Genomic DNA, 19,814 nt, shown 5'->3' on the forward strand with positions numbered 1-19,814 from the left:
GTTTGTTTGTGTTGGTCTGAATGCGTTTGTTGATTGCGATCGCAACAGAGTGTATTAAATTCTAAATATGTGGCGATGTCAAGCAAAAACGGTCGGAAGTCGGAAAAACCAATTCTTATTTAACACCGTCAACTGAATAATCACATTATAATAAATAAAACTGTGAAAAAATTATTAAATTCTGATACTTAGTTTTAAAGTTATACCGATTTATATAGCGCGAGGTTAGCAGTTACTGTTTTGAAGAAACGGTGATAAAACTGATGTTTATGACACCCAGTCGCTGGCAGTGCGCTCAGCGTGTAGCTCACTCACATGTGTTCGGTGTGTTCGATACTTCCTTAACAACGGAGGTGTTACCATTGACCGATTGAAATGAAATTTCGCAAAAACCTTTTACATAATGTATTTTATAACTGTATTAAGTTTCATGTACTTACATTCATTAATAAATGTTATATTACGGATGTGATGGTCGTTTTTACTGTAAACAACCGGAAATCGAACACTGCGACCTTGAAACCAGTGCGTTAAACTATTACAGAACGCGTTTTATTCGTCGTCAACTTTATCAAGTCTGTGTTATACAGTATAGCCCATTTAGCATGTACCTGTACTACCGAACTTTCTTGTGTAAAAGAAACAGTATTATTGTTTTATAATTATTACAGCAGTAAACAAGTAACTTCGAACTTCGAGCTTCAATGAAAACATGTAACGCGCACTACTACCTTGCCGACGCTTCCACCGAAAACCCAAGCGACGCGGTCTTAGACACGCCCCAAAAATGGTCAGCTGACTGGATTAGACCAATCAGCATGCGTGTTTCCGTTTGTTGCTAGGCCGCTTCCGAATTGTTTACAGTACCAAAACGACTGTTTGATTGGTTAAACAATTTGTGAGGATGAACTGACCAATCAAAATTGTAGCTGACATTCTAAGCTTTCTAACGATATCAAACTTAACACGAGTTTGACCCCGGAACACGATTAAAAAAAACAGTAATTTCGTGAGTATTTTAAACGATGATTTGCCTTCGTTTTTCATACTTCCGGGTTCGAGTGTCTAACTAAAATCACGTTTTACAGTATTTTTGGTACTGAAATGTGAAAAATATTATTTGAATCCTATTCTTAGATACTTAATATACATGTTTTTAATGAAACACCAAAATGAGCAAATTTGACCTTGTCTATTGTTTTGCCTTAATATCTTAAAATCGTCTTGGCGACTTCCGACCGTTTTGGCTTGACATCGCATACATATATATATATATATATATATATTGAGATCCAGCGCCGCCATTGATGCACGGTAGAGATTGCATCTTTAGATCTCCGATCTTGTTCACAAATTCACGGACTGAGTGCTGTCTCGTAAGAATTTTGTAGGACGTGTTAAGAATGACAAAATATACTCTGTATCTATACTGGAACCAAGCCGCATAGCTTGTATTCCACTATTTGCATTCACACCTGGGCTGTGTATATATATTGCCTTCGTTTGGCTCTGTAATCATTAGCGGTCGTGGGACTAGTTTGGGCCCTACCTAAGCTGGTCGAACGTTTCGTTTGGGTCTGTACCCTAGCTGCACTGATGAGGCCTGGAAGGCCAAAATGGGTCCGTCTGCAGATATTGGGATTACTTCCAGTGGATGCTTAGTTTATTTTGTCATTCTGATCGGATTTTCTCTACTGTTCCGTTTTAATTTTAAATTGTTTTGCATTATATGGCCGTTTGCTGTTTTATGGGTTTTTCCCATTTGCCTAAAAACTTATATATTACTTAAGAATCTCTATTGAGATCCAGCGCCACCATTAATGCACGGTAGAGATTGCATCTTTAGATCTCCGATCTTGTTCACAAATTCATGGACTAGTGCTGTCTCGTAAGAATTTTGTAGGACGCGTTAAGAATGACAAAATATTCTCTGTATCTATACTGGAATCGAGCCGCATAGCTTGTATTCCACTATTTGCATTCACACCTGGGCTGTGTATATATATTGCCTTGGTTTGGCTCTGTAATCATTAGTGGTCGTGGGACTAGTTTGGGCCCTATCTAAGCTGGTCGAACGTTTCATTTGGGTCTGTACCGTAGCTGCACTGATGAGGCCTGGAAGGCCGAAACGGATCCGTCTGCAGATATTGGGATTCCTTCCAGTGGATGCTTAGTTTATTTTGTCTGATCGAATTTTCTCTACTGTTCCGTTTTAATTTTAAATTGTTTTGCATTATATGGCTGTTTGCTGTTTTATGGGTTTTTCCCATTTGCCTTAAAAACTTCAGTATATGCACTTATCGATCCATTGCATGCATTCTGTAATAAAATATGAATTCAACTAACTTCATGTTCTTCCGAAGCTTCTTCATAAAGACTTCTAAAATCAAGCCAACCATTTCTAAAAACAAACATATTAATCAATTTTATCACTTACTTAATAATACCTTATTCCTCTAATGATATGTTTGAGGGCACTGTAAAGTTTGAATTTTGAGGGATTTTTTCAGATTTTTTAACAAAGCACTTTCAATGCTAACAGAATAAAACATAACAAATAGCCACTGAAGTGGCCAGTAGATTGGAAGAAATCCCCTACCAGTCTAGTCTATGCTAAATATTTACACACGCTAATTGCTCACTTCATTTGAGAGATAGTGTATGATATACCAGCAGGTTTTGTGCTTTAATTTGCTGGTGAAAATTTCAGTGATGTTACATGTTGTTGCATCTGAGAGTCAGCTTGGTTTTCAATTTAATAATCCCTTTTTTTTAGCTCTATGGTCAGTTTTATTTTTTCTCCACATCCCCAGTGCCCCTGCACAGTATACGGTATCTATATACAAAGATTAAAGTTTAATGGTTTTTACCTTGGTTCGTTGGACTGGGATACAAATAGTTTACTCTTAAGATCTGGACACTCGTCAGTCACCTGTAGAACCAAGTAGAAAAATTAAGTAAGGTCGTGGGAATGTTGGATGGTGAAGGGGATAGGCAAGGGTGGACAAGGAATAGGGGATGAGAATTGGTGGATGAGGTACAGAAGGATAGATAATAGTGGATGAATGATGGGAAAAGGCAGATAGGGAATTGGTTAATAAGGAATATATGTGGATGAAAAATGTGGATTGGGGTGGGCAAGGGGTTATATGGATGACAGATGGTGCATGGAAAATGTTGGATGAAAGATGACACACAGGAATAGGATGGAAAATGGTGGATAGAAAATGGAAGAGAAATGGAATTGTAGATGAGAAATGTTGGATATGTGACATTTTTACAGCTGTATTATTGTTTCTCTGAAGTTAGCAAGTCATGGGTATCCTCAAGTGAGGCAAAGTAATAAATCTCCGAACAGATTATCAAATTTTCTTTTGACAAAAAAAACTGTTGTATGCCCATATTGGGTCACGATGTGCACATATACGATCATGATGTGATGTCATCATGACCATATTTTAGGCATGTCGCATTTTCTGGATAGGGCTTCAGGTATTTTAAGAAACCACATCTTCCTAATGTGGTTTGTAAAGAATTTGATGTATTGTAAAAAAACATGGATAACCTGGTCAACAAAGGGTGCCACACTCTCATCACTGATAATACAAGTTGCCTTGGAATCTAAGAGTCTTCGCTTTATGTCTTTTGCACGTAATAACGTGGTTCCAGGACACAACACAGTTCCTGTCAACAAAATCAAGCAACAATCTTAGAATATACACAGACAGAAATGTTAATAGGACAAACACAAGCTCCATAATTACATATAAATAACAATTTTTTACCCAATATTTAAAATGGAAAAATACTTCCAACTAATATAACTAACTTCTTTACTAAAACTGTAATAGAATACTGTATGTCACCAAATGTACTATTATTTGAAGAACATAACTAGCTCTAAGCTGTACAAAATCATTCATATTACTTGCCTCTAGGGGGCACCATAACAGTTATATCAAATACCTGAAGGAAACATTAAATATTTATTGGCTCTGACCACAACCATATTTGTAGGAATAATTATACTAATTAAAATACTAAAGATGTTATAATAAAACAATTTACTCAGCTACTTGGCTCAATATGTACTGATATGATCAATCAAACTTTAATAAATTTAAAAAACAATTATTTTGAATTTAAAGGCTTCAGACTTAAAAACATAACCACACTGACTATAAAGCTCTCCACACTATTACAATTTATGCGACAGATTTCTGGGATGTTTACATATATGGGCATTATGATGCCACACTACAATTAAATATGGGAATATTACATTTATTTGTCACATAAAATGTCAATTTAAATCATATGTTAAATTTGACCTATTGGATGTAATTGTGATTTGTATTCAATAATTATTACTTGCTTTTAATAATTTCAATAATGGATGGGATAAAGTGTAAGGGGAGACTGATACCATAAGTATATATTCAAGGTGTAAATTGGGTAGTCATAAAAATATTAGGGGTTAAACATAATTATTACCTGTACGTAGACATGCAACATTAAAGAGCCACCACTCTGGAACCCGTGGAAGGATTAGCATCACAACTTCTCCTTTTCTCACCTGGCAAACTTTGTCTAGAATATTAGCAACTCTGAAATTACACAAATCTGTAGTTAAGTATTTAATTAATAAGTATTTGCAAGTGGCGCAAGTTATGAGCTGTCACTGGCTAAAGCTAGGGGCCTCAGGAGTGGCGTAGAAGTGGTTTGGCGCAGTGGGAACGGTTTGGTTTCCCAACCTCAAGGTTGGGGTTTCAATCCCCTCGCTGTGCATTTCACTTGTGTCCTTGCGCAAGCACTTTATCTGCATTGCTTCTCTTCACCCAAAAGTAAATGTGTACCTGATTGGGTTAAATGCCAAGATGCGCTGATGTAGCTGCTGCAACTTTATGGAATACTCCCCAACCCAGGGAGCTTGAGTTTGTGTTCCATAGGCATTTAATCCAGTGACCGGGGGTAGTAATGTGAAGGGCTTAGAGGCCTTGTTGGCATTAAGCACTATATAAATCTAACATATTATATTTATATATTCTTTTCGGCTAAAATTAATATGTCCTTAAATTGTAAAATAACCCCACAGCGGGCAGGCTTTACCCTGTACCGCAACCTGTACAAGTCCGAAGCCTCAAGGATAACACACAATAGTCTGAAAAAGACTTATTTCCACTGGGGTTATTCTTGTGGTGATACACTGGAAAACAATCCCCTACTCTTTTCGAAAGAGTGTACTGCTTTCTTTAACAAGTCATACTGCACACAGGACCAACAGCTTAAAAGTATCACCCGAAAGGCGATGTGCCATCGACACTTGCATTTTAGCTGAAACACAAGGAGAGCAGTGATGGGAATTGAACCGGGGACCAATAGATCTCCACGGTTCAGCGCACACACAGTGGCTACCACCAGGTTAGTCAACTGATCTAAGCTGCTTTTTTTCCTGCACTGTTAATTTTGAGAAATCGGATTATAGATTAGAACATCAAGATCCTAAATGACCTGCTTCATAGGATGGATAACCCTTGCTTAAAGAATGTGCACAAAAACTTACTTTTTCGCTTTTACTTGCACATCTTGAAATGTCCATTTTATTTCATCTCCATGGTCATCGATCCACCAAAGCGCTGGGTTTTTTGTTCTTCTTTCACCAGTCTGCAGAATTAATGGTCATCAAATGTATAATGCAATGCACATTACTGTAACTTAGGAAGTGAAATATACTATGAAAAAAAGATTAAACTATATTTGTAGAAGTTAATTTAATTCAATTCAATTCATTTTATTCAGTCTATTATATAAGTAAATATAACAGGAATGTGCTTTGATGCTAAGCGATCAAATATAAATAATTAAAGCAGACTTTTAAATGTTCCAAACAGTACAGTAAAATAGAGTTAAAGGGATATATTATTAAAACATTAAAATACAGTAAAACGTACTAAGGTATATTATTAAAACATTAAAATATATTATTAAAAAACAGTAAAAAGTATTAAGATATATTATTAAAACATTGTATGACGATAAAATACAAAGAGCAGGAAATGCAATAAAATAGTGTAAAATTATTGCATGTGTGGAAGTGTTATTGAATTATTGTGTGTGTGTGTGTGTATTGCATTTATTACCTTTTCTTTATTTGCCCATTCATCAAGAACCTGAACGAAGTTGAAATATTCTGGAACTTCCAATTGAAAATGTTTTAGTCCTAGTTCATAATCATTGAAACCTGTTGCCGACACAGCTGTAAGAAATGATCTGATTGGTTGATGGGACTGTAAGAATTTATTTAACCTGGGTAGTTGATAAATGGCACAATGCGTTTTGGCTGTATTCTTAAGACAGGTTGAAATTACTCCACATTGCTTGAAAAATATCCCATTGTGCAGCGAAATAATGACAGGATGCCGTTCCAAGATGTTTTTGGTACATATCCTCAACATTTTTCCGAACTATGAGTATTCAGCAATACCTGAAAAATAGAGATACAATATAATTTTGTTTCTATTAATACCGACGAAACTTTTGTAATGAGTATTGGGTATTCCATAAATTCAAACGGAATCAATTTATTAAGCTGACCAAACAGTCAATGTATTTGCAACAGTGCTGATGATAGGGGTCTCCATAAATTCTTGCATAGGGGACTTGTGTAATTGTACCGCGTAAATAAACCAGTGACGGATTGAGAAATTGATTGTTGATTTGATTGATTTGATAAATCGACTGATTGATTTTAATTTACAAATCATTCAATGGATCAATGGAAATAACAGTTTTAAATAATCTGATACTCTAATATTATTATTATCAATACTGTCATTATAATTTTAAATTATCCTGTGGGTCATTCCGTGCCAACTCAACAAATGGGATGGCTGGGTACCGTCTCAGATTTTCTTGAAACTCGGATATAATGTGCACCAACATGTCTGACGAACAAACCCAAAATTTGACTTGACAATTCCAAGTCGTTTAGAAGTTACGGCCATTTGAAATTTTAGGGTCATACCCCTTTTTAGCTATCAATTACGACATATTTGTAAAGTTGCATTTTCAATTAGCCATATCTTCAAATAGAATAAAGATAATTAACTGAAAATTGATATCTAGACTAACTTTTGGCTTTAGAACAGGAATATGACATGACTTTTGGTATACTGGACCCCGTTACGAAAATATTGGTTCGTAAACACCCTAACTTATTTGGTTGCGTAATTTTTCTTCTATTTTTAGCCCCCATTAAAATACCCAAATCAGTTATTAAATGGGTCTTATGCACCAAATTATTAATATATAGTTGGAAATGTTTCACCACAAAAAATTCTGGACTTTTAACTTATCATTTTAGGGGGTAATCGTAGGTCAAAAGGTCATTCGGGACAAAAAATGCACAAAAATGCCTCGTTTTCATGGTGACCTTCGACCCTGTGGGCAAGTACGTTTGTTGTTAAAACTTGCACCATTAACTAATTTATATATGATGATCAGATGTTCCAAATATCAGCTTGGTGTCTTTGTCCCTTCATGTTTAAAAAGCGATTTGAAAAGGGGATATTTTTCAATTTGTGACAGTATCAGTGCGTAAATGTGATAAAATTAATTTTTGAATAACGATAATATTAAAAATAATCTGCCTAGACCCTTGAAACTTATAATTCTAAAACAACTTTATGTGCTTATTTCAGGCATGCAGTTCGTTAAGGGATATAGTGTTTCATTAGTAAGATATGTCCCCCTGAAAATGTATTTACTGTTGATTTCAAATGAGCATAATATTATCCGTGTACTGTCTAGAGCCGTGAAACCTTTTATTCTAGGACAACTTTTTGTGTTGATTTCAGTTATGCAGTCTGTTAAAGGAATAAATTGTATTTTGCCCCAAAAATGGCCCAAGTGCAAGAATTGTGCAATAAAATTGTGTTACGATTGATTTCAAATGAGCATAATATATTATCTGTGAACGGTCTAGAGCCATGAAACCTTTCATTCTAAGACAACTTTTTGTGCTGATTGCAGTTATGCAGTTTGTTAAAGGGATAAATTGTTGCATTAATAAGATATTTTGCCCCAAAAATGGCCCAAGTGCAAGATTGTGCAATAAAATTGTGTTTACTATATTATTGATTTCAAATGAGCATGATATTATCCATGTACTGTCTAGACAGCCATGAAACCCTTCCATTCTAGGACAACTGTTTGTGCTGATTTCAGGTATGCAGTCTGTTAAAGGGATGCATTGTTTAATTAGTAAGATATTTTGCCTCAAAAATGGCTCAAGTGCTAAAATTGCGCAATAACATTGTGCGACTATATATTGATATATTTCAAATGAGCATAACATTAACAGTGTTCTATTTAGAACCATGAAACCTATATTCTAGTACACATTTGTATGCTTATTTAATTCATGACGTCTGTTAAGGGACAGAGTGGTTAGTTAGTATGATATTTTGCACCAAAAAATGGCTCAAGTGCAAGAATTGCATAGTAACATATATTTTAAATATGAGCACAATATTATCGGTGTACTACTGCCTATAGCCATAAAACCTTTAATTCTAGAAAAACTTTTGTGCTTATTTCAGTCACGTAGTCTGGTAAGGAACACAGTCTTTAATTAGTAAGATATTGTACCGACCCCAGAATTGTGAAATAACAGTGCTTTTCACCATTCTCGCACAAGAGCCACTTTTGGGGGCCCAATATCTTAATAATTAAACATTGTGTCCCTTACCACCAGAGTGCATGACTGAAATAAGCACAAAAGGTTGTTTTTGAAGTAAAAGTTTCATGGCTCTAGACAGTACAATGTAAAATTTATGGTCATTTAAATTCAATGTCACACATTGTTATTGCTCGATTGTTGCACTTGGGCCACTTTTGGGGCAAACTATCTTACTAACTATTAGTTAGTAAGACTGTATCCCTTAACAAACTGCATGAATTAAATAAGTGTACAAATATGTACTAGAATTTAAGGTTACATGGTTCTGAACTGTACACTGTTAATGTTATACTCATTTTAAATATCAAAATAGTTGCACAATGTTATAGTGCAATTTTGCGCTTGGGCCATTTTTGGGGCAAAATATCTTACTAATTAAACAATGCATCCCTTTAACAAACTGCAATCAGCACAAAAAGTTGTCTTAGAATGAAAGGTTTCATGCCTCTAGACCGTTCACAGATAATATTATGCTCATTTGAAATCAATATCGTAACACAATTTTATTGCACAATTCTTGCACTTGGGCCATTTTTGGGGCATAATATCTTACTAATTAAACAATTTATCCCTTTAACAGACTGCATAACTGAAATCAACACAAAAAGATGTCCTAGAATGAAAGGTTTCACGGCTCTAGACAGTACACGGATAATATTATGCTCATTTGAAATCTAACAGTAAATACAATTTTATTGCGCAATTCTTGCACTTGGGCCATTTTTGGGGGGACATATCTTACAAATGAAACACTATATCCCTTAACGAACTGCATGCCTGAAATAAGCACATAAAGTTGTTTTAGAATTATAAGTTTCAAGGGTCTAAGCAGATTATTTTTAATATTATCGTTATTCAAAAATTTATTTTATCACATTTATGCACTGATACTGTCGCAAATTGAAAAATATCCCCTTTTCAAATCGCTTTTTAAACATGAAGGGATAAAGACACCAAGCTGATATTTGGAACATCTGATCATCATATGTAAATTAATTAATGGTGCAAGTTTTAACAACAAACGTACTTGCCCACAGGTCACCATGAAAATGAGGCATTTTTGTGCATTTTTTGTCCCGAATGACCTTTTGACCTACGATTATCCCCTAAAAAGTTAAAAATCCGGAATTTTTTGTGGTGAAACATTTCCAACTATATATTAATAATTTTTTGCATAAGACCCATTTAATAACTGATTTGGGTATTTTAATGGGGTCTAAATATGGAAGAAAAATTACACAACCAAATAAGTTAGGGAGTTTACGAACCAATATTTTCGTAACGGGGTCCAGTATACCAGAAGTCATGTCATATTCCTGTTCTAAAGCCAAAAGTTAGTCTAGATATCAATTTTCAGTTAACTATTTTTATTCTATTTGAAGATATGGCTAATTGAAAATGCAACTTTACAAATATGTCATAATTGATAGCTAAAAAGGGGTATGACCCTAAAATTTCAAATGGCCGTAACTTCTAAACGACTTGGAATTGGCAAGTCAAATTTTGGGTTTGTTCGTCAGACATGTTGGCGCACATTATATCCGAGTTTCAAGAAAATCTGAGACGGTACCCAGCCATGGTTTTCTGAAAATTTGTTGAGTTGGCACGGAATGACCCCTGTACCTAATAAGGAGATGGTCACTCTAGGTAATAATATCCTTATCTGGATATAAATAAAATTTCATTAATTATGACATAGTGAAAAATAATACAATGACCTCCAATTAGTGCATGCCCTTTTAGTTGCAGTCATTAGCTGTAGATAACATGTGATCCTATAGAATTTTGATTGGTTTTTAAGACAGGAATACAAACAATTGTAAAAAGTCACATGATGTCCATCATCTCTCTTTGTCGTGATAGAATAATCGAACAATCATAGAAATGCACTACCAGCAGATAAACCAATATTGTAAATAGAATACTTAATTAGGCTTAGTATGCATATTCCATGCATAATGCTCATATTATTCAACATTTTAATTAAATAAAAGGAAATTTATTATGTTTGATTTATTATTTACTAATGTAATAATGTAGAATATTAATTTCAAACATTAAAAAATATTCAAATATAAGATATGCAATATTCTAGATAGAGAATTTATGGATACACAAAGGCCAAAGATGCTGGGCAGATAATGTTTATACAACTGATGAATAGGAGAATATAATAATGTATGAGAATTGTGTGCAATGGCAACATATGCCAATCAACCATTGAATAGCATATGTTACTAATAATGATGGATTTGTAAAATAACACTTTTATTTTCTGGCTAATATGCTTATTTTTTAACTTTCTGGACACAAAAATTGGAAAAAAGCAATAAAAAAATAAGTAGGGAAGTTAATATTTTAAACTTGTTTGTTTTAAATTGACAAATTTCAAATATAAATCATTTTTCTCAATAAAGTTAACTAAAGGCCTATATAAAGTCATCAATAATCAATATTTGAGTTTTTTTGAGTTGGTCATAGCAGTTAGATAAAGTAGCCAAATTCCAAGAATCAAGCATAATTATAACAACTTTAATACAGAATTCATTAGAATTAAAACCCATTTTATCATTTACTACATGGTCCTACAAAATGAAGAAATGACATATGTAGATATTTATTTATGATTATATAATATTTATACTGTAAATTATATATACATCAGTTAAATCTATAAATTGAGACTTAAGTTGTCAAATAATAATATAATATTATCAATATGTAGTGTGTTTGCATTTTGGTACCATTATCTTCAGGGTAAAATTTTGTTATTTAAAAGTATAAAACAGAATGTTTTATACAGTAACACTAACACAATAAAGTAAGTGCAATCATAACAAATAGAACATAGCATAATAAGAATACCAAAACAATACTAGAATAATGTTTTTTCAAATACTGTTCTGTTTCAGTCCAAAAACTGACATCCCCAATACAAAATGGTTTAGCCTTGTAAATAATGCATAGCATTTCTGGTAAAGTTGTGTACTGAAGAATCCAGCAACAAACATACTCTATCTAGTTCTACCATCACCTCACAAACCAGTTGGACGGAAGAGGAATATTTTAATCACTTGTTGACAACAAAAAAAACCTTCAAAAATGAGTGGTGGAGGATTCAAGTCGCTAAGGTACAATATCATCAATTTATTTCTTTTTATAATATTTATCAAATTTGTTAATATAAAATATAATTCAGTTTCCTTAAAATGCTTATAATAGTTATACAGTAAATATTTCTGGTCATTTATTTATATTATAAACAAAAGTAGGTTCCTGAAGGTATAATCATTTAAATCATGGTTTTCATAAAACTGCTACACTCAGTCCCTGACAGCTGTCAGACACACCCAGTAGAAATATTATAAAAATGCTTGAGGCTGATTGACATTCAACCACCTTTCACAATTAGTCCCGCACAAATTGGGCATTATCCCATGCGTCTCAGTTACCTACAGCTACAGTTGTAAGAGAAGTGATGAGTTACAATTTTGATGGATGGCGATTATGATGGAAACCATCCTTTAATAATATTAAACTTTTTAGAGTATAAAGCACAGAGTATAAAGCAACATTGGCTAGAAAACACCTTGTTTTTCACGGCCCTACACCGATCATACGTAAAAAGTAACATTAAAAAACTCAGAATAAAGTGAAAAAAAGCAGTGCTTGGAGGTTTTTGGAAGGTCACTGGAAACATCAAAGTTTGGGTGCGGCCCTCTGTGTTAAATCGAAAATTCACTTCGGCCCTCCGACCGATTTTTATGCCCACCCCTTGCATAAAGTATAAAAGCATTGTGATCATTTGAATTTCTTTACTGTATTTAGTTACTGTACACTATGGAATATAAAACTATTTAGTTAGATGTCAAAAACAAGATTAATTTCCCCTTGAACTGACTAAAAACATTGAAGAGCTGCATAGGAAAGTTATTACCTTTCAGTGACACAGATCAAAGTTTTTACAGATAATTTCTTTGTGTATGTATAAATAGTTTTGCTAAACATATATTCTAAACAGTATCTTCCTAAAGCTCAGTGAGTTGTTCTTGCAGAACTTATTGTAGCCTCCTTTCATGAAATCTATTTGTTTCATATTATACTGTAGCTTTTTAATACTGCATTGTATGGGAAATAGTGATAAACCAGTATTTGATTTGATTTTATTTAAATTTTCACTGATTTACTGACCTTTAACTACACAAATCTTTCTGATACCAATTTAAGTTTGATGCAAATAGTACTGGAAAGGTATTATCTATGCATGCATAAGTTAGCAAGGAATATATTTTACCAATTTATTTTCAATTGAAAGCTAAAACAAATTACATAAACCAAGGAGCTTGCATAAACAAATCATTTTTTGATAGTTTAAATCTCAAAGATAAGTATCTTTCCTAATTTTATTCCCGCTAAAATTGTTTCTCTTTTTACAAGTTTTTTTTAAGGCATAAAATGAGACTCATTTCCCTAATGTATATCATTACATTTAAAAAGAAAAGAACTACACATAACAGAGTGTACTGTAACTTTATCTAGATTTCTATTTTTAAAATTACCCACAAATTTTGAGTTGAAAATTTGGTTGTAATAGGATATAATTTCTCTGTGAATTTTTTATTCTAGTACCGAAATTGTAAAAAATATATTTGATAATAAATATTTTGGTAAGTTATTCTCCATTGTGTGTCCCCCTCTCATTACTTGGATTTAAGACTTTAGCAGTCTCTAATTTGGTTAGGGTCTATACCTCAATATATATTAGAGCCATTATTTTTTGGCATATTCCTAAACCGTTCTGAAAATGTTCCCAACTTCAATTTCCAATTGAATCTAATTTTTTTTTTTCCAAAATGGTGTACCCTACTACATTTTAACATGCATGGACTATACACAGACCAACAGATATGCACTATTAATAATAATATCATTATTTCCTCTAAATTAACATACCAGTATTACAAAAGATAGAGGGGATATTGAACAAAGGAGGAACAAGTTCCTATACCCAAAGGTTTTTTTCTGCCCAGGCATGAGAGACTCAATAGAAAACTTTAAAAAGAAAAAAAAAAGAAAAAAGTTTCAATAGGAAGGGAATTCCACAACGCTGGCATACGGACGAGAAATGAAAATTTAAGGGCATTATACTGCGCAAAGGAATGGAGAATGTTGGGAACCCCTTCTTTTCATTAATCATAAAGCAAGGTCAGTACCTGTAAGTTTGTGAAATAAAGAGGAAAAGCTTTCTCATTTTTTTCAAGACAAACATAATCTAATTTTATCTAATTGTTGGGAATAATTTAAATAATTAACATGATCATGGTCAAAATAATGTTGACAGACTAAGAACCAGGTGAAGTTTTTTTTAATCCTCTCAACTCTATCCATGTTAACTTTCATATATGGATTCCAAATTGGACAGGCATATTCTAGAACAGAACGACATAATGTAGAATACAAAATTGATGACATATTTGAGCCAATGGTTTTAGAAGCTTTGACTTCTGCATTTCAACCATCTAGCAAAAACACTAAAAAAAACAAAAGAGCAGTGGATGGAATAGACCGATGCGGTGATGAGCGGCACATGACCTAACTTGGCACAGCATATTTTGCTATGGTGGCTAGTCCATCATCATTAATTGCTGTATTTGTTCTTTTTAACATGATTTAAGTTACTCTTAGTCGATTGTTGTTGTCTCAAAATTCACCACACAAACTTTGTGTGACTCATCGACCAAGGGAATTTGAGATTTTTTGACAAATGTTAAGCCTAGGCCCCTGCATATCTACAGCTTCTTTAGGTATGCACGAGAGTCTAATGTTTACGAATGATCACATAAATTTCAAAGCAAACAGTGCAAGGAAAATGCTAGAATAAAAGTAAATAAACACTACTTCTAACGTTAACAGTGGGTGGTTGTTTTCGAAACCCTAACATTACCTTTTTCTACTTTCACACTGATCGCACTGTAATGTTTTCCATGGTATACCCACAGTAGGTCACGTGTAAACACGCTGTAAACAAACATTTCCAAATCGATCTATTGAACCAAGGACCAAGGTAATGTAAAAATCCCAACGGTTCAGCCACACACAGTGGCTCCCAAATGTTTAGCCGACAGCACTAAGCTGCGATCTCCATTAAATAAAGCAAATTTTAAATGTACTGTACAGTACAGTTGGCCTTATTATGCAAGTTTTAAAGATGGCCTATAATATCTGCCTTGATCACATTAATATTCATAACAATACATATCAGTATTTGGATTGTTGACTCTGCATTTAGTAAGCTATTAGCAGTCAATTGAAATTTAGAAACATAAACAAGAATAATACCATTCTTAGAATATATCCTTGCCTAGATTGGTTGGTACTCACATTTGTTTGTACAATCAATTCTTTGGACTGCAGAACCTGAACTGTTTTAATGGCTGATTCGAAGCTGAATAAATATTTCCTGCTTTTATTTGAGCAATTCATTTTCAGAAAGTAGGTGTATTTTTAATATTTATAAATTATAAATATTGTGACCCAAAAAAACTTAAATGCTGTATATATAGTACAGTATTGGAAAACTTTGTTCCAGTCCAACATTGTTCCAGTCTTACATTAAGCTTAATAGACAGAATTAGCGACGAAAGATGACGTCATCATAATTTGGCCGAGTGTGTATAAAATGGTAAACAAAGCCTAAAAGTCCTATTCTATAACGAGTTTTTGTATGGTCCAGGAAAACAAGCAAAAAAACCAAAGTATGTGGGTAAAATACTTTTTAAAACATTGGTAGGTTATTAAGGAAGGTTCATAGAACCATCAGAAGACGTTCGATTTGATTTTCATGTAAAATTAAGTTAAATATACTTTTGAGTTTTTACAGGCTAGGACTCGGCCCCTGACACTTGTTGCACGACAACGCGACATGGCTGGATGTGATGACTGAGTGAGGCCTGACTGTAAACGTTCAGCCCCGTGCTGTCGTCAAGTCTTTTACTTGTTTAAACATCCAGTCTGCCAAAGTTATTGGTGTGAATTTAGGAACATTATTCAATAATTTTGAATAACTTACTGTAGCTCTCCTTGAAACCTGCAAGTACAACACATTTCATGAGTTTTGCAACAAGCACATTCATCGACCGACGCCATGGTTCACTGTGAGTGAATACATGGCTGCTGCCGTCGTCGTGCTGTAACACAGGCAGACACAACCAATGTACATTTTATTCCCAAAATAATACGATTTATTCTCGTTATATTTCACATTTGGCATACACAATCGTAGAGAAAAGAAGACATTACATTCATAAACATGTAACAATGGTTCCTGTTAATTTAAATCATGTTCAACTTTACACACAACGCGTGTATGAGACGTTTTAGTAAAGGCTATTTTCTTAAATTACTGTGTAAATCGCTTATCTTTGTGCGTTTGTTTTGGCTCGAATACCCTCTATAGCTGAACAGCTTCGATCGCTAATTCGGTCTATTGGAATTCGGTAGACTTAAGCACAGTGAAAGGAAGGCGACCCGGAAGTGCCGCCCAGCGGGAAATACAAAGACAATACAACACTGCACGCTGTACACAACCTGTCTCTTATACACATCTAGATGTGTATAAGAGACAGATTTCAGCCATGTGCTGCTGACTGTTTTTACGTTTTTATACCTGAATAAAACAAAGATATAATCAAAATTTGTAGTACACAATGTTCTCGTTACATTTCACATTTGGCATACACAATCGTAGAGAAAAGATGACGTTACATTCATAAACATGTAACAATGGTTTCTGTAAATTTAAATCACGCTCAACTTTACACACAAAGCGTGTATGAGACGTTTTAGTAAAGGCTATTTTCTTAAATTACTGTGTAAATTGCCTATCTTTGTGCGTTTGTTTTGGTCGAATACCCACTATAGCTGAACAGCGTTGATCGCTAATTCAGTCTATTGAACAAAATTCAACCAATCTGGCTTTAATAAATTCACATACAGTAGGTACTTGTTTCTTTACAAATCAGACGATTAATACTAGCTATGCTTCAGCTACTAGGTTCAGCCTTAATCAGAAAAATCAAAAATACTAAACCTATTAGCCAAAGCATACCTAAGTGTTGTCACCTATCGGCTTCTCTTTGAAAAAATCAGTATAATCTTAGACATGGGTATGGGCTTGGGGGTATGGGCTGGGAGGGTGAGTACGTACCACCATGACAGCAAATTAGTTCCACTAAGTAAGTTAAAATACTAAAAATGACCATTAAATTTTCATTGGAATAGGGATATGGTTTTGCATTCTAAATTGTTCACACCTCTACAGACCAAAAACAGCCTACGCACCTGAACAAATTATAATATAACATTTGTAAAAATTATTGAGGGGAAAAATTATGATTCAGTGGGAAAAAATCTGTATCTTCTGGTCTTTGTAATTAATAATTAATACTCATTACAGTAAAGTTTAGTGCACATCATTTGTCTGAAAGTATTTGCAGGTATAGGCCTCATTTAAAGTTTCACAGGAGTAGATAGTACAAGTTGATGATAACAACAATCACCTAATACCCCTTGGACTGAATTGTGAATGTTATCCTTTTGATCATGCATATTTAAATTGAACTTGTCTTTTTCCTTCCCCATATAGTTTTGCCCTTATAATTCAATCAATCGATACTTCACTTTTAAATTATTTTCTTTTATATTTGTTATCTTTATTTATTTTATCACAATATACATCACGTGTTAAATCACAGAATAAGCATGAAACAACATGCAACAATGCATGCAATATAACATTCAAATAATATTTGTTGTATACATATGCTATATAATGCAATGAGCAATGAACAAATTAATTGTATAAATAAAAAAATAACACTAAGTCCAAAAACTCTATGGACACATGAGAACCAGGTAGAGTTATTTTAAAATAAAATAAAATTTAATGAATAGCCTAAATATAGAGGGCTCACTTTAAAACACAAGACAGCATAAGTTTCAAAGAATTCAAAGTAGTAAAGTAGGACCAAACTATGTAGCTTAATAATTATTTCTGAAGTATTTTTATTTACTTTAATTTATTTTCATTTAGGAGAACTTTAACAGTATTAACACTCTGCCCGCCAAACACGGAGATCTCCGTGCTTGGTAACGCAACGCTTGACCGCCAAACACGATCTCTGTGTTCCAGGTTTTTTTACGAAATCTGATAGATGGGGTAATTACCGACATGTACTATTAATTTGAACACTCTATACAGTCTGTACCGTATATATTTTATTATTTGTTTGTTCACATTAGCATAAAGCGGTATTGACCTACTTTCACAAAATCGCGATTATCTCAGCTTCGTTGTGCAAAATTGCGTAAACCTCCAATAGTGAATCATTTTCATTATACTGTTACGGGTCACAGATTGTGATGAGAATAAAGTGTTAGGTACCATTGTAAAGCTAAAATGTTTATATTTCTTTAATCTGATCACATACACACTCTCAAGGAGATTAGGAAAAGTGTTAAAATTTGCTAAAAAGTCTATCTTTTCAAACCCCTGGTGATCAGAGTGTTATACCTCCATGGCTAAAGGAACTACATGGTAATCTAGTCAAGTGCAAACATACAGTAGAAATGACTTTTTTAGTTGAGAAAAAAATCCTTACTGCCATTTGCAGGAATTCAGAGTTTCCAGGGATAGGATGCCAATCGTGAAGACATACTGCCTAAAAAAGATGGCAATTTTGGCATATTTTAAGGTATTCTGGGAAGAGGGCTTACCATGTCTGACAGGTGTATTAAGACCCCCTGCTTCTTCCTGCTAGCACAGCCAATATGTGGCAAAGACAAGCCAAACCAGTTACTCGTCACAAAAATCAATTTTTAGTTTTAATAGTGTTAAACAGTAAAATGAGAGCTATACAATGGTAAAAGAATCATTTAAATCCGACATTTCGTTATGAAGTTACAGGGGTTTAAACATAGAGCTGTTGAAAAGAACAATATATGAGAAATCAGCCTTCAAAGTTTACGATTTCGGGCATTTCTTAGGCAGAAACCATCATCAAATTGTTCAAAATATTTATTTTAACATTGAAAATAGGGGAAAATAACAGCATAGCTTTATGTATAGATAAATAAAAGTTAGTTTAGTTCAATAAAACAGATTTCCAAAATTTTGACATTCCAGCATATTTTGGCCATTATCTCTGAAACAGGATTTGCGACGAGTGATTTGGCTTGTCTTTGCCACATCATTTGCATCATGTTTCAGGTGTGAAGACCTTCAAACCAGCAACCAAATTTGTGTTGTTGTTACGAGGCAGCGTTTATATTATTCAAAGCAAGGCGTTTATTTGAAAAATTTGGTATGTGAGTGAAGAAATAAAATGCCAACTTGGAGCCTTAGCAATGCACTGCTTCCTGATTTTTTCATGACACAACAAACTTTAGGATCAAGACTTGATCGGAAAACCGTTTTGTTTTTCTTGCTCAGACTGAGCCATCTGATGCTACTGGAATTGAGCTTTTCATTGCTGCCAGCCATGCATTGTTTCAGAATAGACCGAATTCCTTCATTACTCACCAAAACAAAGCTACCGTAGTTGGCAGTTTTTTCACAAAATAATAAGCCTCCACTCGAATTGGACATTTCCAAACAAATTTGGATTTTTTATCAATTTTTTGAGCTCCCATATTTCATAGCTCATTTGAACTCCTCAAACTTGTTATATGCACATTTGAGGCATGTTGTGGCAAAATACCTGAGTATGTGATCTTTAAAATGAGAGGTCATTCATTCAAATTGGAAATTTCAAACCTAAGTTACTGGAAAGTGAAAGTACAGTACTCTTAGAGTCAAGATAAACAGGATTTTTAGTAATTGCCTTTCAAAGTTATTTGTGCATACATTGTTTAATAGAATGAACTATGAAAAATAACGTTAAATAAACAATTTGTTAACCACTTCCACAACTAATACTTTGGGACATGATTAATAAGACATTAAACTGTTGACCTACAGTGAAAAACAAATTTGGATTTTTTATCAATTTTTTGAGCTCCCATATTTTATAGCTCA

The 19,814-nt window shown here is 33.7% G+C and overlaps 1 protein-coding gene across 4 annotated transcripts in view; it reads right to left on the reverse strand.

Moving 5' to 3' along the window:
* LOC117113284 (acyl-coenzyme A synthetase ACSM3, mitochondrial-like) overlaps positions 1 to 19,814 on the reverse strand; it is a 41,063-nt gene that overhangs the window by 15,099 nt on the left and 6,150 nt on the right. For 3 of the 4 annotated variants that reach the window (XM_033256583.1, XM_033256584.1, XM_033256582.1), the window contains exons 2-7: positions 6,141 to 6,484; positions 5,564 to 5,664; positions 4,495 to 4,607; positions 3,566 to 3,684; positions 2,871 to 2,932; positions 2,347 to 2,401 (exon numbers count right to left, since the gene is read on the reverse strand). In XM_033256583.1, the coding sequence (XP_033112474.1) occupies positions 2,347 to 2,401; positions 2,871 to 2,932; positions 3,566 to 3,684; positions 4,495 to 4,607; positions 5,564 to 5,664; positions 6,141 to 6,455 (765 nt within the window). In that variant the 5' untranslated portion in view covers positions 6,456 to 6,484. Of the gene's footprint in view, positions 1 to 2,346; positions 2,402 to 2,870; positions 2,933 to 3,565; positions 3,685 to 4,494; positions 4,624 to 5,563; positions 5,665 to 6,140; positions 6,485 to 19,814 lie in introns of those variants that run through there. The other variant, XM_033256585.1, reaches the window with a different exon arrangement.

The sequence above is a fragment of the Anneissia japonica genome, unplaced genomic scaffold (assembly GCF_011630105.1).
Source record: "Anneissia japonica isolate Jap-2015-1 unplaced genomic scaffold, ASM1163010v1 scaffold4024_len430915_cov183, whole genome shotgun sequence".
Classification (NCBI taxonomy): Eukaryota; Metazoa; Echinodermata; class Crinoidea; order Comatulida; family Comatulidae; genus Anneissia; species Anneissia japonica.